At 43.3% G+C, this 23,980-nt stretch overlaps 1 protein-coding gene and 1 long non-coding RNA gene across 3 annotated transcripts in view; one reads left to right on the forward strand and one right to left on the reverse strand.

The window, feature by feature from the left end:
• The window catches only part of LOC124110828, a 110,091-nt gene that overhangs the window by 77,141 nt on the left and 8,970 nt on the right, over positions 1-23,980 (forward strand). For both annotated transcript variants that reach the window (XM_046470278.2, XM_046470269.2), the window contains exons 2-5: positions 1,485-4,031; positions 18,789-18,908; positions 23,330-23,539; positions 23,791-23,973. In XM_046470278.2, coding sequence (XP_046326234.2) covers positions 1,527-4,031; positions 18,789-18,908; positions 23,330-23,539; positions 23,791-23,973 — 3,018 coding nt within the window. In that variant the 5' untranslated portion in view covers positions 1,485-1,526. The remainder of the gene's footprint in view (positions 1-1,484; positions 4,032-18,788; positions 18,909-23,329; positions 23,540-23,790; positions 23,974-23,980) is intronic.
• LOC125372970 overlaps positions 1-23,980 on the reverse strand; it is a 41,981-nt gene that overhangs the window by 14,078 nt on the left and 3,923 nt on the right. The window lies entirely within an intron of this gene.

Raw genomic sequence — 23,980 nt, forward strand, 5'->3', positions numbered from 1 at the left:
TGAGGCGCAGACCTATTTTATACATGCCAAAACTTAAACGTAACAGTGATATGGTTGATGTCACTATCAGATTTTAAGTAAGAATGAATTATTTCTTGTCTCGAAAAAGTATTAACTAATTTACACGATAATTTTCCGAGAATATGAAATTGGTGAAAAATTACCTGTGATCTTTGAAAATGTGGTCTGAATTACCTGTGAACATTTATTGGGCAAAGGCATGCCCTACCCTCTGCTTATGAGTTGCACAAGTTATGTTTATCGTGGTATGTTCAAGTGCATGCCTTGAGCATCAGATGAGAGTACCAATAATTTATCTGTTTTTGACCGATAGTGTATGCACAGATGCTGCTGTTGTAATGGCCGTGTGTTCCATCTGTAACTGACCAGGTATCAGGAATGTATTCCACTGGGTTAGCCTGGGTTGGGGGGCAGGGGCAGGGGGGTAGCAATCCATGCCAGTGGGTCACGGCTCGACTTTCATCACAGGTGCATCGTGGGTAGAAAGATTGTGTGTTTTCTTTTGCCCCAGGTACTGTGATATTTGTTTTTTACTTGTCCTTGTTTAGTGGAGAAAGGTTTCCAGATGGGACTTAGACGCCTGTGGAGATACTTGTAGGCTTTCAGTGCTCAGGTATGTCTGGAGAGGGCAGGAGGGCTGTGTACCTAATTCCGATCAAATATGTTGCTTCAGATAACATTTCTTAGTTGCAACATGATGTCAGAACTGTGATGTTCTTGCTTGAGTTATGGTGGGAGTGTTTATTTTCACTATTTGTATGGCTTTCCCATCGATGAGAAACTTATTGTGTCATTTGACAGTTGTTTGTGTTGACGTATGGCATACCCCTTTACACTTTACATTTTTTCGTTATAAATTGCGGAGGTGTAAAAATCTATATAGTATTTATGTAATTACAACTTGTTTTTTAAACTTTTGTTGTAATTTGAGAAATATGGTGGTAAGGCAGCCTTGTGGATAAAACATTTTTCACCATGCCTGTCCTGTTATTCCCCACTTTGGTACAAGTGAGTCTATTCTCTATGTCCGTACTGTGTTGCTGTGATGTGATATGAGGATCGATCTCTAAGGTGAATATTTGATAATACTTTATACAACATTACTTGTCAAATTGCATGATAAGGTGAGTGAAAGTGTGTGAGTAAATACTGTGAAAATCTTGAAGATAAAGGCAGCAAAATGTCTAACAATCTCAGGCTTTGCTTCCCTGGGATTGATGGACTAAATCTGTAAAAGCGGAAGGTGCCACATCTTGTACAGAGTTGCATCCCTTAGCTGCCCCAGGATCCACTGATTGTGGGTTCAAATCCCAGATTCACCCACAAGTCCTTAGTTTGTTTCCATGATACCCAATCTTGTACTTTTGCATAGAACTGTGATAGTATTGTGAGGAAAGGCCCTTGGCAATATAGTGAAAAGGATATACCCTTGATTTCAACTAATATCCTTGTTTTTGTTTCAGTTAGCACGGAGATGAGTATGTGATGGACTCGGCTGTCGTCCAATGGAAAGAAGTGGTGGCCAAGAAAGCCATCATGACCAGACTGGCCGCTCTAATAATGCCGATGCCAAGTTGAGGATTGGTGGTAGGCTACAAGGGCAGTCTTCAAGCCGCAGCCATGAAGTCGTCTCCCCCAAACCTGTTGCCAACAGTCAGACAACAGGCAACAGGCTGGAGGTCTACAAAGTTGAAAAGAAAAGGCTGAAACTGGATGTGGACAAACGGGGCAGTCTTCCAAGACAACCTGACAGAATAATAGATCCAGCAGTGTTACCCAAATTTCCAGGAGCAAGTCCTTTCAATCTCACCCAGGTAGTAGAGTCAGCTAAGGGTCAGAAAGCCAATACAGCTCAGAAGGCACAGTCCAAAACAAGTCAGACCGCTACTCCTGCCAAAAATCAAAAAAGTCAAAAAATATCCAAACCTCAGATTAAGATCACCCAAGTCACTGATGCTGCCTTGAAGAAGGCAAAGAAAGCTGAGGATTCCAAAAAGACCTTGCTCAAAGGAAGCCAAAAGGTTGAAGATTCAAATAATTCCAAACCAAAGGTATCCAAGGAAGACCAAAACAATGACTCCTCCAAGAGTAAGACTAAGTCTACCAAAACACCGGAAGACTCCACTCACCCCAAAACGGACAAGAAAGAAAACAAAAAAACTAATGACTCAACAGCTCAAAAGGTCGAGATTGAGAAAGAAGGTAAAAAAAATGAAACTTCAAACAATCAGAAACCACAAAACCCAGCAGATACTACAGTGTATATTAGTGAAACACCTAAAGTCCCAACAAGCCAAAATTATGAGGTTCCAAATAATGAGATTACTAAAGCAGCACGCAGTACAGAACCACCCATCACAAGACAACCAACAGCAGTGCAATCTCCAACCAAGGTCACATTCAAGGTCGAAAGACCTGAGCGACCGGAGGAGGTCCACATCGACATGTCTCGTGTCTCTGACAATCCCCGGTCAGTACATTCCACATCAGAAGGATTTCAAAGACACTTTGTACGTTTGGGATTTCCAAGTGCCCCTTTCAGGAGGATAGTTCATGTGACGTCTAAGAGTGTATGTTTTAATTGCTGTACAACATTTCTACTGCTTCTTGTTTCTTTACTCCTGTTTGGCCCCGTTGTGATCCTGGTGGCTCTCATGGTTCCAGTGTGTGTGATTGTGAAGAGAATGTGTGACGTGTGCTACTGTTGCCGATTCTGTAACCATTGCTGTGCTTTCTGCTGCAACGAGCATCTGTCATCGTCCGAGAGCATCTGGCTTCACAAATCCAGCAACGCTAATCCTGTCGTTGTTCAAAGTCTTATTATCATACAAGCTGGACTTGACACCGACCGCATACGTGACCTCATCAATGCCCGTGTCATTACTGCAGAAGACAGACGCGGAAATAAGCTGTACCCACGTTTCAGTGAAAAAATAGTACCGTTTTGTTGTGGGTATGCATGGGTGGACGACTATCATTTTTTCATCAACAATCATGTATTCAATGCATCTGTTCGTTTGTCATCGTTGGAAGATTTACAGGAATATATATCAGAAATGGCATCTAAGCCCCTCCCAGAAGACCATCCGCTGTGGGAGATTCAAGTCTATCACAACTTCGGCCCACAGCGAGACACGGCGCTCCTGTTCCGGATGCACCCCAGCATGACAGATGGTGTCTCCATGATCCGCATCCTCCAGGAGGCGCTGGTCGATTCCCAGGGAGTCTCCCCTCCATCATCTCCTCTTGGAAGTGGACCAGCCTTTCTGGGAACATTCAGAGCATTTCTTTTCGGACCCTTGACCTTCTGTTGTAAGTACTTGTGTATGAGGGAAGACTTCAACCTGCTACATGGCCGCCATGTCCATCCATCTGGCGACATGATTGTAGCCTGGTCAGCTCCGTTCAGCATGAGATCTGCCACACGCATAAAACAAGTCTCCAGATGTACGATGAATGAGCTTCTTATGTCTGTCACAGCAGGAAATGTTAGGTCGTATCTACAAGTTAGCGGAATAGGGAACCCTTATGATATGCAGTGTGCCATTCCATTTGACTTTCATCATACAGACACGAGACATAGGTCGGAGATGGGGAGTAAGTATTCATTCATAGTCCTACCTCTACCTACCAACACAGAAGGTGCTATTCCACGCCTGTGGGAACTGAAAATGACAATGGATCACTTCAAACGATCTCCAGAGGCAGCAGTGATTAAAGGCGCAATGTGGTTCACGTCAGCCACCCTGCCCAAATCCTTGTACAGAAAACTGTGGAACAATATATATAGCAAGTGTACATGTCTAATCTCGAATCTGGCTGGTCCAGAAACCAACTTGAGATTTGCGTCACGTGAGATTAAGTGTGTCATGTACTGGCTACCACCACTGGAGAAGGTGGCGGTCGCCATTTCTTTCCTTACTTATGGTGATCAAATTCGAATGGCTGTGATAGCTGATCGCTCAGTGCTTCCAAACCCTGAACTAATCACTAAGGATTTCATATTCCAGGTAAGTGTCAGATACTACTATATACTTGTTATAAGAACTTGCTTTCTACATTGTGACTTAATAAGAAGCTGAAAATGTCTCAAGTACAGTAATGTGAAAACAGATAATGTAGTCATCCATTTCTTTTTAATCACCCAAACTAATAATGTTCCAGATTAACATTGTGGTGTCCTGGATCAAGCATTGTGGTGTGGTAGTTAACTATGTATAGACAGATGTTCCTAGCAATAATTGTCTATAAGGTGGGGTTCCAGTTGACAGGATCTGGACTACAACGGTTTCACTCTATTGAATACTTCAGCTGGACTCTATGGTTACTGCTAAGAATGCTTGTGATGATGTGTATCAGTTACGTCTAAATCTTACTATTTAATGTGAACGACTCTTAGGTCTTGTGGTAGAGTGTTTGCCAGGAACGAGGAAGGTCGAGTGTTCAATCCCCGGCCACATCATACCAAAAGACCTTGCCTCAACACTATTTAATGTATAAGTAGTAGTTATCAAGGCAGTAATCGAGTGGTAGACAGGATTCCAGACAAACAGTGTCCAGACTGATGAGGCTCAACTGTATATGGACAAAGTTTATCAAGAACCACCAAATGCCTGACATTCTTGTTCATATTGGAGGCAGCAGTATGTTTGTCTATGTTATGTGCAAGTAGTTGGGGCAGATGACCATGACTAATTGCGGTCTGCTTGATGCCTCCACGTGCGTGGGCTTATTTGCAGGATAACCGCTGTCATATAGCTGGAATATTGCTGAGTGCAGCATTATACAACAAACAAACAAATCTTTGCAGGATGTGTAGCAGGGCCACACAAGGCATCTCTTCTATCAAAACCAGGACACACATTTTATTTGGAGTAAATAAAAGATATACAGAGTAGATCATGGAACATGATGGAATGAAGTATGGTGTGTTTCTATCTTCATGTTTAGACTTACATCCATAGAAGTTAAGTAAAAGCGAAAAAACCCTTTCCATTTTCATAAGAAATCTCTATTAAAAGCAAAGTCGATTGTACGATTCTGACTATATTATGAACACGTGTTTATGAACCACTATCAAACAGTAATGATACCAGTGCTCACGAAAGGGTGACCGTATCCTGCCCCACCGGTGGTACTGGTTACAAACACATGCAAAGGCAAATCAATTGTTCACCTGAGAAAACATGGGAGCATATGGTACAAGTCAAAACAGGGAATTGCCTGAGACATCACATTTGTCACTGATCCATCACATTTATCCACATGTTTACCAGAACACATTTTGAAAGCTTTACTGAATAATGTTGTAACCCTGATGAAACATGCAACTATTGAAAAAAACAAAGACTATTTCTATGGGGAATTGGCTTTCCCTTTGTGTGAGGGTACATGCAGTTTGTGTGAACACTGATCACTGTCAGTCAAGGCAATGAGTAGATAGTTTAAGTGTGCATTTCTTCATTTTGTTCACTAGAATGGGTCATGGATATTCGATCACGGGCATTCAGTTAAACACTGTGAGACTTGCGTCATATCAAGTGTCACAAGGTGTCATTATCATATCCCACCCTTTGCTATCTCCCCAGCATATAATGCAGCTTATATAGTTATCATCTGGTCTGTCTGTCCGTCCATTCGTCTCTCCATCCATATTCCACTTCTGGAGCATAACTTGAAAACCATATTGTTTTCATCCAAACTTGGTACATGTATTAACCAGGGGCTAGAGTGGTGCCTTTTGCTATTTGGGGTGGCCAGGTGAATTTGTCATCTTCTGATGACTCTTGTTCCACAGGTTCTGATCATATGTTCAATGTGTCCATCACAGCAGCCATACTGGAAAAGTCTCATTGGATCTGTTGTCAGTGGTGTGAAAATAAGTATGTGTAGAACTATTCCGCAATGGGGTTGAACATGTGGGATTTGTGTATTTCCGTTCTTTGATATCTTAGCAACCATGTTTGAATCAAAACTGACGGGGAAGAAATTTATTTTTTCTTTCTTTGGTAGATAACAGATCCATTAATGTAAACTTGATTTCAATGTACCTCTTTTGGCCATGCCCCCAGCTATTATGAAGTATGAAGACATAGTTCACATCCATATCTTACACTATCAGTGGCATGGTGTGTGCAAAAAGGTTGAATCTCGTAAGGAAAAAGGAATTGTGTGTTAGAAAAATCCTTATAAATATCTGCCAAGAAAGTAAATTGTGTTTTTCCACCCTGGTACCCCCAGAAGTGACAATGATGGTTAATAAAGACAATATAAATCAACATGACAGGAAATATGTTCATTCCTGGCTCATATTCTGTTTATATTGTGTTGAAAAATCCATGAATGACATTAAATTTCAACAACCGTGAACCAAACACATATTATACAAGCAGGCTGATATTTTGTATATTTACCTATTTGTACAGTGTATAGCATATGTTGTAAACGTGGTTACATCATTAAAGTTATCACACTTTTCAGTATAAATATCTCAGAGCAGATTGGAAGTTGGCTCCTAGTGCAAGCAGAGGTAAACTATGCCAGAGCAGTCTGAGTACATTGACACCTTTACAAGATGATAAAAGTCAGAGGCTTGGCCTCTAAACCGGGAACTTAGAGTAATCACAATTTTAAAAATACAAGAAGCTAATGAAACCTGAGTTAGTACTGCTTGGCTTACACTCAGAGTCTCTGACTTCAATCACTGAAAGCTGGAAAGAGAAAATGGTTTGAGTCTCGTCATGTTTAAGTCATGTCTGAAGAGTTTCTGTGACAAACGTTTTCTTCTGTTTTAAATAGTGTCTAAATTTTGTTCTTGCATTTTGAGTTGGTGATTTTGTTGTAGGGATAGTATTTTTTCCTGACATGTAATGAGGGTTGAGAAATGTGCCATATTTCTTCTAATAAGTGCCCCTGTGGTTATTCTTTAAACAAGCTTTCAAATCCAGCTGGTAATGGAGGCGTAGCAGTAATTATAGACCAGGCGTTTAATATGTCAACTACGACATTGCATAATCTACAGTCAAACTTAGTGTTAGTGTACAGAATTTACATACATGTCTGTTCAAATTGAAACTACTTACAGACAGAAGTACAGGAGACTCCTAGCTTTCCACTTGTCATGTGGTGCTCAAGAACGGAAGTGCTGAATTGGGATGCTTTGTTTCTTAGCTTTTATTTCTTCCATTGGCCTACTAACATTAACTATTACTCAGAAAACATGTGACATACACCGACCTCATACACAATACACAGGCCTTATGAATATCAACCATTCTAAATGTAGGGGCCATAAAATTTCCAAGTCCTGTGATGGGATTCGAACCACGGACCTTCTGATCAGAGGTCAGACGCCTTGTCCACATGACCAAAGAGGTTAACCCCGTCAGCAAGTTGACAAGGTAAGGATGTCATCTGTGGGATGACTCCACGCCCTGCTACATACTCCCCCGTCAACAGAAGGCACGTCCCAGGCTGCATAGTAGGGTACTGAGGCTTATTTTGCTCAAATTTAATATGAACGTGCTCAGCCCCACGTTGGGCGCCAATGTAGCGGCCATAAAATTTCCGAGTCCCGTGATGGGATTTGGACCTTCTGATCTGAGGTCAGACCCCTTGTCCACATGACCAAAGAGGTTAACCCCGTCAGCAAGCTGACAAGGTAAGGATGTCATCTGTGGGATGACTCCACGGCCTGCTTAGTGTTCAGACTAAGACTTTACTTGCCCTTATTGCTACCAAACATATGTTAACTGTGTTTTCTGTTGCCACTCACTTGCATGTTCCAAGTTTACCAGGCCAGGTTGTATATCTGTAGTAGAATATGTGCAATTACTTCTACACGGAAACAGTGGCAAACACAGGGAGGGCAGGTGTCACTCCATCTTGTGCAGAATGATGCAGCCCACCTCTAACAGGTGATGAAGCATCTCTGAAAAGAGGGTTTAACTTTCCACAAACGAAGGGTCACACTTACGTTTAGAGTTATAAGTAGGCTGTTAATTAGAGTGGAAACAGCTAAACATCATTCACTGCCATTCTAGTTTCCCTCGACCACTGCTGAGTTACAGCCACATTTAGCCCTGTATGAGACCAGCAATGATGTCAGGAGACGTGAACAACCTGCTTCCCACATTGTACACATGGGGAATCAAACCCAGGTTTCAGCAGGACCCTCAGTGCTACCCCACTTAGCCTTGTACAGTCCCAACCTATGATAGCTGTAGGTGGGGGAGCAGGTAGTCCAGTGGTGAATGTGACTGCTTGTCTCACCTCTGACAGACTCAGATTGGATTCCCACATAGGTGCAATATATTGACCTGTGTTTGGTAGTCTGCATTGTGATATTGGTGGAATATTGACCTGTGTTTCGTAACCCCCATTGGGATATTGCTGGAATATTGACTTGTGTGTTGTGGCCTACGTTTTGATATTGCTGGAATATTGACCCTTGTTTGGTGGCCCCTATTGTGATATTGCTGGAATATTGACCCTTGTTTGGTGGCCCCTATTGTGATATTGCTGGAATATTGACCCTTGTTTGGTGGCCCCTATTGTGATATTGCTGGAATATTGACCCTTGTTTGGTGGCCCCTATTGTGATATTGCTGGAATATTGACTTGTGTTTGGTAACCCCCATTGGGATATTGCTGGAATATTGACCTGTGTTTGGTAACCCCCATTGGGATATTGCTGGAATATTGACCTGTGTTTGGTAACCCCCATTGGGATATTGCTGGAATATTGACCTGTGTGTTGTGGCCTATGTTTTGATATTGGGGGAATATTGACCCTTGTTTGGTGGCCCCTATTGTGATATTGCTGGAATATTGACCTGTGTTTGGTGGCCCACATTGTGATATTGCTGGAATATTGACCTGTGTTTGGTGGCCCACATTGTGATATTGCTGGAATATTGACCTGTGTTTGGTGGCCCACATTGTGATATTGCTGGAATATTGACCTGTGTTTGGTGGCCCACATTGTGATATTGCTGGAATATTGACCTATGTTTTTTTAAAGGACCAATCATGTGATATTCTGGGGGGAGCCTGGGATTTTTTGGGGGGGTGGGGGGTGGGGGGGGTGCAGGCAATTTCTTTTTGTTTCAACACTCTGAAGCATAGTCATTTTTTTTGCAAGAACTTTTGTAGAGAATCGATTATTTTCAATATGAAATGGTCAGTCTCTAACCCCCATTGTGACATTGCTGGAATATTGCAGAAGCTGTGTAAACTAACCTACCAAGTGCTGTAATGTCATCCAGTAGTGGATCAAGAGGTAGGACATTTGCAGTCATTACACAGCTGGCATATTCTTGGAGTGCTATTTATAGGGACTCTCATTTCACTTCCGATTTGTCAGTAGAGGAAGGTCATTCTCTGGGACCAGACCCGAGCTACACCAACACCAACACCAACATTCTGACATATGATAAGTCTAATTTTAGGGATGGTTAAAGATCGTCTTCGCAGACACCACAAAGACCAGAAAGCTGAAACTCTGTGTGACTAATTATACTGACAATACTCAGTAACGGCTTAGGTCCCACAAGTGTACACTGCAATCATACGTATATAGCTACTGTGGTCAATGTGAGTGCAGCAGTTACAGTTGGAACTGAAGTAGGCTGGTCTGACCATTACTAATATGGTTGCTGTATTTAACCTCCATGGAGGTTCGGGGTAAGCATATAGGTCCCACGCAACCAATGTTGGTCGTACAAGGCGACTAAATGGATCAGGTGATCAGGCTTGGTGAGTTGGTTGACTGCAATGTCATCGTACATCGTACATCGTTCTGGACGTTGTTCATAATATCAATCACTGGTTTGTCTGGTCCAGATTTGATTATTTACAGACCACAGTCCAAAACTAACAAACTGTCGATCAAAGTTCAAAGCAAATCTTAAAGATAGAAGGCAAAGAGGTCTCTTGTTGAAGATACCAATTTGGATGATACAAGTAGATTATTTATAGATGACAATATCATGTGTTCATGAAAATACTGGTGTGAAAAACCTAGAAACATGATCGGGGCAAACAGCGAATCGAACCCAAAATCTTAGGTGTCCAAGGGGCGCCACTCTGCACTGTGAATTAGGCAATCTGAGGTGATTATTATCATGTATTATAGTAATGTTGAGGGTTAAATGTACTTGTCCCAGGGAACAGTCACAACTAAGTGTAATATTACAGAGTAGGACATTAATGATGAGTAAACTAACATTGTCTGAGATCATGTCTTCTTCTTGTAACATTCCAGTAAAGTATATATGGTGCAGCCAGTTTATCTGTTATCTGCAGTCTGCACTACTTGCAGTGGAGAAGAAGAAAAGAAATCACTCCCAGCTTTAGGATGAGAAGCACCCCCGTAACTCTCCTTCAATGTGTTTGAGGGTGGGGGTGAATACAGCATCTGCATGATGTACCCCGCCACTCCTACAAGGCGTGGTCCTCATGCCATCTTTCAATGTAGAAGCGCATGTAAATATGTATCATTATTAAGAGCATGCTCATGTTCCTATTCTTTAATGCATTACAAACTCACATTTAAAAACATGGCAGCCATTCGTGTGATTAAAATTCCAAATGGCCATGTGGGAAAAGATTTCATTGAGAAATCAGCCCGTATAACAAATTCCACATGAAAAGTTGGACAGAAGCCAGGACTCGGGTGTGTTTTTTTTTTCAGATATAAATTTAGGAGCTTCGCACTGCTTAGAATATTCCTTAATGAGAAACATTTAAGTTTTGGGAAGTTAAAAGTGTTGAAAGTGAAATGTTGTTGGCAATGTATTGAGACACAACACAGGCTGCCTGCTCTGGAAGGTCAAGAGGGGGCTACAGAGACACAACACAGGCTGCCTGCTCTGGCAGATCAAGAGGGGACTACAGAGACACAACACGGGCTGCCTGCTCTGGTAAATCAACAGGGGGCTACAGAGACACAACACAGGCTGCCTGCTCTGGAAGGTCAAGAGGGGGCTACAGAGACACAACACAGGCTGCCTGCTCTGGCAGATCAAGAGGGGGCTACAGAGACACAACACAGGCTGCCTGCTCTGGCAGATCAAGAGGGGACTACAGAGACACAACACAGGCTGCCTGCTCTGGCAGATCAAGAGGGGGCTACAGAGACACAACACGGGCTGCCTGCTCTGGTAAATCAACAGGGGGCTACAGAGACACAACACAGGCTGCCTGCTCTGGAAGGTCAAGAGGGGGCTACAGAGACACAACACAGGCTGCCTGCTCTGGCAGATCAAGAGGGGGCTACAGAGACACAACACAGGCTGCCTGCTCTGGCAGATCAAGAGGGGACTACAGAGACACAACACAGGCTGCCTGCTCTGGCAGATCAAGAGGGGGCTACAGAGACACAACACAGGCTGCCTGCTCTGGCAGATCAAGAGGGGGCTACAGAGACACAACACGGGCTGGCAGGGCCTACAGAGACACAACACAGGCTGCCAGCATTCGCAGGGGCTACAGAGACACAACACGGGCTGCCTGCTCTGGCAGGGTCTACAGAGACACAACACGGGCTGGCAGGGGCTACAGAGACACAACACAGGCTGCCTGCTCTAGCAGGGGCTACAGAGACACAACACGGGCTGGCAGGGGCTACAGAGACACAACACGGGCTGCCTGCTCTGGCAGGGGCTACAGAGACACAACACGGGCTGCCTGCTCTGGCAGGGGCTACAGAGACACAACACGGGCTGGCAGGGGCTACAGAGACACAACACGGGCTGCCTGCTCTAGCAGGGGCTACAGAGACACAACACGGGCTGGCAGGGGCTACAGAGACACAACACGGGCTGCCTGCTCTGGCAGGGGCTACAGAGACACAACACGGGCTGCCTGCTCTGGCAGGGGCTACAGAGACACAACACGGGCTGGCAGGGGCTACAGAGACACAACACGGGCTGCCTGCTCTAGCAGGGGCTACAGAGACACAACACGGGCTGGCAGGGGCTACAGAGACACAACACGGGCTGCCTGCTCTGGCAGGGGCTACAGAGACACAACACGGGCTGCCTGCTCTGGCAGGGGCTACAGAGACACAACACGGGCTGGCTGCTCTGGCAGGGGCTACAGAGACACAACACGGGCTGCCTGCTCTGGCAGGGGCTACAGAGACACTACACAGGCTGCCTGCTCTGGCAGGGGCTACAGAGACACAACACGGGCTGCCTGCTCTGGCAGGGGCTACAGAGACACAACACGGGCTGGCAGGGGCTACAGAGACACAACACGGGCTGCCTGCACTGGCAGGGGCTACAGAGACACAACACGGGCTGGCAGGGGCTACAGAGACACAACACGGGCTGCCTGCTCTGGCAGGGGCTACAGAGACACAACATGGGCTGCCTGCTCTGGCAGGGGCTACAGAGACACAACACGGGCTGCCTGCTCTGGCAGGGGCTACAGAGACACAACACGGGCTGGCAGGGGCTACAGAGACACAACACAGGCTGCCAGCATTCGCAGGGGCTACAGAGACACAACACGGGCTGCCTGCTCTGGCAGGGGCTACAGAGACACAACACGGGCTGGCAGGGGCTACAGAGACACAACACGGGCTACCTGCTCTGGCAGGGGCTACAGAGACACAACACGGGCTGCCTGCTCTGGCAGGGGCTACAGAGACACAACACGGGCTGGCAGGGGCTACAGAGACACAACACGGGCTGCCTGCTCTGGCAGGGGCTACAGAGACACAACACAGGCTGCCTGCTCTGGCAGGGGCTACAGAGACACAACACGGGCTGCCTGCTCTGGCAGGGGCTACAGAGACACAACACGGGCTGGCAGGGGCTACAGAGACACAACACGGGCTGCCTGCACTGGCAGGGGCTACAGAGACACAACACGGGCTGGCAGGGGCTACAGAGACACAACACGGGCTGCCTGCTCTGGCAGGGGCTACAGAGACACAACATGGGCTGCCTGCTCTGGCAGGGGCTACAGAGACACAACACGGGCTGCCTGCTCTGGCAGGGGCTACAGAGACACAACACGGGCTGGCAGGGGCTACAGAGACACAACACAGGCTGCCAGCATTCGCAGGGGCTACAGAGACACAACACAGGCTGCCTGCTCTGGCAGGGGCTACAGAGACACAACACGGGCTGGCAGGGGCTACAGAGACACAACACGGGCTACCTGCTCTGGCAGGGGCTACAGAGACACAACACGGGCTGCCTGCTCTGGCAGGGGCTACAGAGACACAACACGGGCTGGCAGGGGCTACAGAGACACAACACGGGCTGCCTGCTCTGGCAGGGGCTACAGAGACACAACACAGGCTGCCTGCACTGGCAGGTCAAGTGGGGGCTACAGAGAATCAATAACCCTCAAACACAGGAAGATGCTACTTGAAACACATGGAACTTCACTTGAGTTTTTTTCAACATTATTTTTTTAGTCCATATTAATATAGGACAAGACATCAAAGGCATGATCTGCTTGAAAACCATGACTTCTCTTTGAAAAAAATATTGTTTTAATTTGTTTGCAACATTTCAGAAATATGAGATCGAGAATGAATCATGTGATGAAGATATTATTAATCTGCTTTCAGTGTTGGATGTGACTTGTAGTACATATTGTTTATGAATTTAGTAGTCATGCATAACCTGTGACTAAATGATATAAATCTAGGACTAGAACTGGAACAGGATCACTAATAAGGGTAACAGTATAAGCGAGTTCTTTCTTAGGCCATTAGTTTTGTATTTGTTGGATCCTATCTTATTTTTTGTCCAAATTTGAGAGAGAAAAAATAATCCAGATTTACACACCTTCTTTTGCCAACATGTCATACGGCAAAAGTTTTTTGCACTTTCTCAATGTGTAAAAGAAAATCATCTATAAAACTTATGATGCTCAATTTGACATAAATATTTCGCCAAATTGTTCAGTCAATGAGTCACAGCAAAATTCCTTGCGTAATAAATCTAAAGTTATGTCCCTTGTCCTTATTAAATGGACTAGGCCGACATTTGATCTGACAATAAGGGGACTGTGGTATGGCTAAGGGATGCAACTCCATACATCAAAATGTTTCTTCATAGCAAACAGGGACCACCTTCCCCCAGTGCAATTAGAGAATTCAGAAAATATAGGTAAAAAGTACAGTGATAAATTGCCATTGTCTGAAAGGGCATGCTTTAGTTCCTCGGAGAGTGGTTTGGGGAAGTGTTCAAGAGCTATGGAAAGATCAGGGATTTGTCAATGACATGTTTTAGGCTGTAGATTTTGTGTAAGCTAACTTTTTCGAAAGTCAAAGTGAGCTGATGTTTGTCTAGGGATGACACCCCAATTTGTGCAAACACATTTTTAGATATGGCCACCACTGCAAACCATACTATAAAAGCTATTTATGGCCGTTATTCAGCCAAAATGTGGTGAAACTTGGTACATGTCTGGCATGTTGAGCATGTATGTTGTTTCTTACGATAGCTAAAATTTTGAATTTGATTTTACCTTTTCAATTCAAGCTGTAACTTGGACATGGACATTATGCAGCCACTTTCTTCAAACTGTCATGAAATTTTGTACTTGTGGAGTTCATGATAGTTAAAAAAAAAAGACCTTTATCTGAACTTCGCACTTTGGCCATGCTCCTATATTCTATCAAAATGCAAAAAAATGTAAACATTGTCTCCTCAGACCACAGGACCATTGTAGCCATATTGACCATGTGAAATTGTCTGACTGAGTCACCTGAACTTTGGCAGACATGTTCTCCTAGTGATGACATTATATTTTGTTCATTTCATTATAGTTTTAGTTTTGAGTTTTGTTTGAATATCAATGCTGACAGCAACTTTGTTCATTGACCCAGTGTCTTTGTTTTAAGATTATGAAGACTATACATCCAGATGAGAGAGTGAGTGAGTGAGTGAGTGAGTGAGTTTGATTTTACGCTGCTTTTAGCATTATTCCAGCAATATCACGGCGGGGGACACCAGAAATGGTTTGCTCACATTGTACCCATGTCGGGAATCGAACCGGGGTCCACTAGGCTACCCGACCACCCCTCCAGATGACCTACAGTGCTGTGTGGCTTTTTTTCATTTTTGTTACAAAACAGACAGTAGACCATGTATCTGTCCTCAAGCTCCATGTTAACTCACTGCTCACAAGATCAGCACTTGGAACAGTTTATCGATATGGCCTTGAACAATGCTAAACAATTCAGAAAGACACTGCCACAGGTTATCTTAGGCTAGTTCTGTCATTTTAGAAAATTGTTATGACCAAACTGCATTTTTCTAATCAACCTAAACTATTTTATTGACATTCAAACATAATATCCATTTTGAATCATTTCATTTTAATTTTCATTCCCAAACTCTTTTCGTTGTGAATATACATGTAGCTGCATGATATTTTTTAAAAATATATGTTTTTATTAATCTCCATGTGTCATCTTCTGTTTCTGCATCTCTGATTAGATAAGGATTGGATGTTTAGGCTCACTCAAAAAAATTCAAAGTTTACAGAAAAGTGTTTTATGTTGTTAATGTTATCCGACATATTCATATGACTATAAACAAGCCCTTCATGTTTTGAACTTCACCTAGTACAGAAATATCTCTAAACTCAGTTAACCACTTTCAGCTATAAGTAAATATGTGAGCCACTAAAGATTAATTTTCACTGCATGTTGGTACTATTTTCACCTACTTCGGGCAAACAGAAATAAACTGGGGTTGAAATAATAGAAACAAGCTGGAAATACACCTAAATAACAGTTTCTAAAGGTTTTCTTCCTTCTTGAAACATTAAGCATTTTAGTTGGCCATTTAAAAACAACCTTGATCAGCCATTGTCACTTCACATGAAGATCATTTAATCATACTGTGTGATAAACCCTTTATTTTATGCATCACGTGAAGATCATTTAATCATACTGTGTGATAAACCCTTTATTTCATGCTTCACGTGAAGATCATTTAACCATGCTGTGTGATAAACCCTTTATTTCATGCTTCACGTGAAGATCATTTAATCATACTGTGTGATAAACCCTTTATTTCATGCTTCACGTGAAGATCATTTAATCATGCTGTGTGATAAACCCTTTATTTCATGTCTATTTGTTCTCGATGAAAACATTTCTGAATTAAGAAATGTGTGCTCATTCTTCACCATAAAAAATACCTTAAAATCAGATTTTTTTCTTTTCATTATGTATGTAAATGATTATGGCAGTACATTTTTCTTCCAAGGTATAAATGAATATGTTGCAATTACCTACTAGATATGGGGAGGTGAAGGCCCTAATGCTGTCTCTGTAAGCAAGTTTTGACATCCATGTTCTTTGTGATAAGTTACAGATAATACAGTGTAGACACAGTTTAACCTTTACCCACTGTAACAAGTTGGTAGAAGCCAGATGGAGAGGTAAGACAGTCTATGCCAGTAGCAATGAGGGGAGCCGGTTGTTAAATTGAGAGATGAAATTGGATGCTGGAAAGTAGTACTGCACAAACTGGTCCAGAACAGGTCAGGAACATAGGTAATTAGTTCTCAGATAAGCATCTTTTGGATGCATGGGCCCTTTCATGCTCTGTGCATCATTAGTCTTGCTTCTCTGCTTGCCCCATGCCATCCATGTGTTAGTGTGAGGGTGCAAGAGCTGATGGAATGGGATGAGAATGATAACAATTTACAGTTTTGGAAATCTGTTTGTCCCCACACCACATAAGATATGACTTACTAGATGGCAGCAGACCAGTTTACCTATAATTGAGATCTTATTTTGCCATGCATGATACTACAGTGTAGAGTGAGTGAGTTAAAATTTAATGTCGCATCGGCATTATTTCAGCCATATAGCGACACTACCATGTAGAAGAATGACCACATTCTACATAATTAGCTCACAGTTCCTGTAGATTGCCACAGCTTGAGCCATGTGATATAAGTGTCCAGCAAGGTGCTCGCTCTGTGCCTTTGTTGTTTTGGTGATCAAGAAGAGTCACATGTGAGAGGTCTAAAGATCATCATAAAGCACTGCCTTAAGACGTCCAGACCGGCATCATGTGATATCAATATGTGTGGGTGATATTCACTTATTGCACACATCATTGAAGTGTGATATTTACTAATAGGGTTTCTGTTGATAAGGTCAACTTAAATATTTACTTGTTCTGTTGGATCTCTACCAGACACAATGATGCTGACCAAAAATGGTTTTAAAGGACAGATAATTTATTGTGTTCATACAAGTGAGTGTGCGTTATTAGAATGAGAAACCAGCCAAGAAGGTAACCACTGTACCATGCAGGGTTGTTTAGCTTGCTGCATTTGCTAAGAGTTTTGAGTTGATCTATTGCTGAGTTTAAAAGTCATACATATTTAGATTACTTTGCTCATCCTCAAAATAACATGGAACCTACAGACCATGTATTTGCTTTACCGGTCCTTAAGGAAATATACTAGACTCTGCCTTGCTAAAGAGGTACTATACATGCATAAACGACCTGTGAAGATCCGGGGTAGAATAGGTCTTCAGCAACCAATGCTTGGCGTAAAAAACGACTATGTTTGGCGTAAGAGGCGACTAACGGGATCGGGTGGTCAGGCTCGCTGACTTGGTTGATGCATGTCATCGATCCCAATATGATATTAATGGCTGGACTGTCTGGTCCAGACTCGATTTTTTATAAACTACATCATATAGTTGGAATACATCTTACCGAGGCAAGGGAGTTAACTGACTGTAAAAGTCCAGTTTCCACCCTTGCCGAAATAGGCTGGAATTCCTGGGCTCAATCGTAGCGCCACCAGTTGTTATTGCAAGTTATGTTCCTTATAAGCCTCTCCTATAGACCAATCAGATTCCACCTCTCGTATCACTTGCATTTGTTTCAAACAAAATGTTGGCGCCCAGTCAAGACGATCTGCTCGATAATCAAAATCTATATTGTGATAAAACGGGTTTTACCTCGCGAAGTGCATCAAATCACGTGAGCACCTTGATTGAAAACGTGAAAAGACTTGGAAAATATCTGTTGACAACGAGTTGGAGGTGCACATGCTTTGCAAATCATGCCATTGACCGAAATCTGCACGACAGTTTACTAACCGGATTTTGATTTTGATTGGACTATACATAGACTCGTTAGTCCAGCCAAAATATAACTCCATAATACCAGCCTAGTTCGGCAACTGTGGAAACTGGACTTTTATAGTCAGTTAACTCCCTTGCCTCGGGAAGATGGCTGGAATATTGCTGAGTGCGTGGTTAAACAACAAACAAACAAGCAGACATGAATAAACAAAGTCACTGAGCCTGGCCACAGGATTCACCAACTAAGTCACCTCTATGACAAGCATGTGGTACTTGAAGCTGGAATATTGCTGAGTGTGGCGTTAAACAACAAACAAACAAACAAAACCTGAAACTGATTCAAGCAAATCTGATTAAAGTTGTTAAAATGATGCGATATACGTCTGCAAATTCAGATTTTACAATGTAACACAGTTAGTGATTGCCATTAAATCTCAATGTCAAACAGGACACAAGTTGCAAGGTCGAGACCTGGAGTGACAATGGGCCAAGGAACACTAAAGCTAAACTAAGGCTAATATAAATGTCTTGGGGAATACGAGCAATGCATTTTTGGCGCTAAGCGTAAACTGTTTTCTGATGAAAAATGCAATTTGATCTCAAAAACATAAACTACTCCCCAACCCTAGTTTTCGCTTTTCATACAATGCCTCAGTAAAATTTGTGATTATTTCAGATGGATTCGTTATCCAAACTCCTGGCTCATCGGCGTATTCCTGGTGAGCAGATTTGCCGCCGCATGGAATCTATGCAGCTCCTCTCTAGCTACTCCCTCAGTGATCTCACCGTGGAACAGGTAAATATGTAACTTTATCCCCTCTCTAGCTACTCCCTCAGTGATCTCACCATGGAACAGGTAAATATGTAACTTTATCCCCTCTCCAGCTACTCCCTCAGTGATCTCACCGTGGAACAGGTAAATATGTAACTTTATCCCCTCTCTAGCTACTCCCTCAGTGATCTCACCGTGGAACAGGTAAATATGTAACTTTATCCCCTCTCTAGCTACTCCCTCAGTGATCTCACCGTGGAACAGGTAAATATATAACTTTATCCCCTCTCTAGCTACTCCCTCAGTGATCTCACCGTGGAACAAGTAAATATGTAACTTTATCCCCTTCTCCAGCTACTCCCTCAGTGATCTCATTGTGGAACAGGTAAATACATAACTTTTTCCCCTCTCTAGCTACTCCCTCAGTGATCTCACTGTGGAACAGATAAATACGTCACTTTATCCCCTCTCTAGCTACGCCCTCAGATACCTCACCGTAGAACAGGTAAATACGTCACTTTATCCCCTCTCTAGCTACTCCCTCAGTGAACTCACCGTGGAACAGGTAAATACGTCACATTATCCTCTCTCTAGCTACTCCCTCAGCGATCTCACTGTGGAATAGGTAAATACGTCCCTTTATCCCCTCTCTAGCTACGCCCTCAGATACCTCACCGTGGAACAGGTAAATAAGTCACTTTATCCCCTCTCTAGCTACTCCCTCAGTGAACTCACCATGGAACAAGTAAATACGTCACATTATCCCCTCTCTAGCTACTCCCTCAGTGATCTCACCGTGGAACAGGTAAATACGTCACTTTATCCCCTCTCTAGCTACTCCCTCAGTGATCTCACCATGGAACAAGTAAATACGTCACATTATCCCCTCTCTAGCTACTCCCTCAGTGAACTCACCATGGAACAAGTAAATACGTCACATTATCCCCTCTCTAGCTACTCCCTCAGTGATCTCACCGTGGAACAGGTAAATACGTCACTTTATCCCCTCTCTAGCTACTCCCTCAGTGATCTCACCATGGAACAGGTAAATACATAACTTTTTCCCTCTCTAGCTACTCCCTCAGTGATCTCACCATGGAACAGGTAAATACATCACCTTTATCCCCTCTCTAGCTACTCCCTCAGAAATCTCACTGTGGAACAGGTAAATACGTCACTTTATCCCCTCTCTAGCTACTCCCTCAGTGATCTAACCGTGGAACAGGTAAATACATAACTTTATCCCCTCTCTAGCTACTCCCTCAGTGATCTCACCGAGGAACAGGTAAATACATCACCATTATCCCGTCTCTAGCTACTCCCTCAGTGATCTCACCGTGGAACAGGTAAATAAGTCACTTTATCCCCTCTCTAGCTACTCCCTCAGTGATCTCACCATGGAACAGGTAAATACGTCACTTTATCCCCTCTCTAGCTACTCCCTCAGATATCTCACTGTGGAACAGGTAAATACATAACTTAATCCCCTCTCTAGCTACTCCCTCAGTGATCTCGCCATGGAACAGGTAAATACATCACTGTTATCCCCTTTCTAGCTACTCCCTCAGTGATGTCACCATGGAACAGGTAAAATACGTCACTTTATCCCCTTTCTAGCTACTCCCTCAGTGATCTCACCGTGGAACAAGTAAATATATAACTTTATCCCCTCTCCAGCTACTCCCTCAGTGATCTCACCATGGAACAGGTAAATACATAACTTTATCCCTTCTCTAGCTACTCCCTCAGTGATCTCACCGTGGAACAGGTAAAAATGTAACTTTATCCCCTCTCTCGCTATGCCCTCAGATACCTCACCGTGGAACAGGTAAATACATAACTTTTTCCCTCTCTAGCTACTCCCTCAGTGATCTCACCGAGGAACAGGTAAGTACGTCACCTTTATCCCCTCTCTAGCTACTCCCTCAGAAATCTCACTGTGGAACAGGTAAATACGTCACTTTATCCCCTCTCTAGCTACTCCCTCAGTGATCTCACTGTGGAACAGGTAAATACATCACCGTTATCCCCTTTCTAGCTACTCCCTCAGTGATCTCACTGTGGAACAGGGAAATATGTCACTTTATCCCCTTTCTAGCTACTCCCTCAGTGATCTCACCGAGAAACAGGGAAATACATCACCATTATCCCGTCTCTAGCTACTCCCTCAGAAATCTCACTGTAGAACAGGTAAATACGTCACTTAATCCCCTCTCTAGCTACTCCCTCAGTGATCTCACTGTGGAACAGGTAAATATATAACTTTATCCCCTCTCCAGCTACTCCCTCAGTGATCTCACCGTGGAACAGGTAAATACGTCATTTTATCCCCTCTCTAGCTACTCCTTCAGAGATCTCATTGTGGAACAGGTAAATACGTCACTTTATCCCCTCTCTAGCTAGTCCCAAGGTGATATCACTGTGGAACAGGTAAATACGTTACTTTATCCCCTCAGTAGCTAGTCCCTCAGTAACTTCACCATGGAACAGGTAAATACGTCACCTTTATCCCCTCTCTAGCTACTCCCCCAGTGATCTCATTGTTGAACAGGTAAATACATCACCTTTATCCCCTCTCTAGCTACTCCCTCAGTGATCTCATTGTGGAACAGGTAAATACATCACCTTTACCCCCTCTCTAGCTACTCCCTTAGTGATCTCATTGTGGAACAGGTAAATACATCACCTTTACCCCCTCTCTAGCTACTCCCTCTGTGATCTCCATTGGGCACATATCATCATTAGGATAGAGAGGAACTTTGGTTTCCTCTTCATGATTTCTTGGTTCCCAATTAGATATTTTTAAGACCATGGGGTTTGTGATTGAAATATTTATAAAACAGTCTATTTATTGAAGTCTTCTCACAAAACTATAGTCAGTAGTGTAAATAGAAACACATGTACTGGTTAATCAAGATACATGCTGCTTTGAATATTTCTTTGATTGACAAGTCAAGAGTTACTTCCCCTTCCCATGTGATTCAACTTTGGAATATTTGTTTTAATGAAAGTCTTAGCCTGGATGGGAAGATAAAAGATCAGCCTTACAGTTTTAATGTTCAGCATTTTGGGGTCAGCAGCTATGTAAACAAAGTATTGGAAAAATATAAAACTTTATGGCTAAATTGATATTTCCAAGTTCATTTGTATACAAAGGTAGACATGTTGATGTTACAAACCTGTTTATTATCTAAAGTAAAAAAAGAACAATAAAGCAAGTTTCAGGAAAATACAGCTTGAAATTAACCACCTGCCATCATATTCGCCTAAATACATTTAAAGTTTTCAAACAGCAGTAATTTGAATGTGACGTTCATCACAGATTCAAAAGAAGTGCTGGGTCTTTATCTGAATGAAGGTACAATCATGTCAGTATTTTACAGCTGTCTACAAATTATAGAAAAGTTTTACCAAGGATGAAGTAAATGTGTTGAAATAGAACCCAGAATGAACAAGGTAGGCCTATGATGCTGTGTGTGCTGGAGCAGCTAATTGGTTTTGAGATGATATGTAAGTGTATCTAATTGGCTGTGTATTAGCGCGATGCAAGCGGCCCCGGTGCGGAGGCTGCATCTGTCGTAAACCCGAGATGGATATATTGGTGTTGGATAGCTTCCAACAACAAACTTTACTTCATGATCCCTTGAACATGGGCACTATGTGTAGAAATTAGCTCACAGAGTGTCAGAAACTATTTCTGTACCATCGCTGTCTTCTTAAATCTAAGCTTAAAATGATTAGAATTTCAGTAATTCTTGGCATCGCCATACAAGGTGTCTGTTTAAGGATGTATATATGTTGTTATTGATCACTGTAGGCACATGTTGCTTTGAGATGCTTTACTTGATGAAACAGGTGTGTGCACGCGCATGCAGACACACACACACACACACACACACACACACACACACACACCATGGGCGGATACAGATGGGGGGTGCTGGGGTGCGCACCCCCCCTTTTTATTTCGAAAAAAATCTTTATTTCTGTATAAATTACCACCAAAGACAATAAATAGATCTTAATTGTGCAACCCCCCTTTTCAAAAAAGCTGTATCCGCCCATGCACACACACAGTGCACATACATCATTTATAAAGTTCATTTGTGCTACTTGGGCAATTCCAGCCAAGAAAATAGCCCATGTCTCAGCTGACTAGGGATTGGGTGTTCACAATGTCTACTTGGGTTAATCTAATACCTGGATGATAACACACTACCCTGACCACTGAAGGGATTGGGTGTTACCCGGTGTCTGGTTGTCTGAGGCAATGGACTTATATGATCAGAGTTGCGTCCTTTAGAAAATGCTTATCTTTAAGCTGTGTCCGAAGCTAAGATTCTCACTGATTTCATGGACTTGATCAAAGTGGTAAATGTCTATACAACCTGCATCAATGAGTCACTCTCCCAATAAGGGAACTACAGAGTTGTCTCCCCTTGCAGATCCAGCTGCAGATGTCGCTAGTACAGCAGGAGCTGCATGACCTGAAGCTGCAGCTCGAGTCGCATTCTGCACGGAAGTTCTCCCACAACGAGGCTCATGCCATGAAGAAGATCGAGCATCTGAAGGAGCAGTTTCGAGAGATGATGGTCGAGCTTCGTAAGAAGAGAGCCGCAGAAAATGAGAATGCTGTTGTGCTGACCGACGACATTGTAAGTTTGTATCAAGACTTGTATGTAAATGGTACCTTTAGTAAACTTGCTAGTTGTTAAACTTCCCGGCACACTGAGGCATCTTAATTAGCACTGTTCACAGGGGCTTGATATACTTACAACGTTGGGGTTTTCTTAATAAAGAAAAAGGTATAATTCTCTCAATTGTTACCTTTTGTTTTCTACTGATGTGAAAACATTCTTTGAGATTACCTATTGCCAACTGTGATAGATGTGTGTTCTGTTTCCAGGATGAGGAGTTGGACACTGATCGCCCCCAGCGGCCATTCAGACGGCGCACGCTGTCCATGTCCTCCCGAATGTCCACAGCCTCTGTCTCCTCGATGGTCCGACCCCTCTCCACAGCACCGCAGTCTGGACAGCCCTCCCCGACCCACCCCGGCCTGCCGTCATGGCCGGGGCCAGAGATAGAGGTAACTC

The sequence above is a fragment of the Haliotis rufescens genome, unplaced genomic scaffold (genome assembly GCF_023055435.1).
Source record: "Haliotis rufescens isolate VD_foot unplaced genomic scaffold, xgHalRufe1.0.p SCAF_5, whole genome shotgun sequence".
Taxonomy (NCBI): Eukaryota; Metazoa; Mollusca; class Gastropoda; order Lepetellida; family Haliotidae; genus Haliotis; species Haliotis rufescens.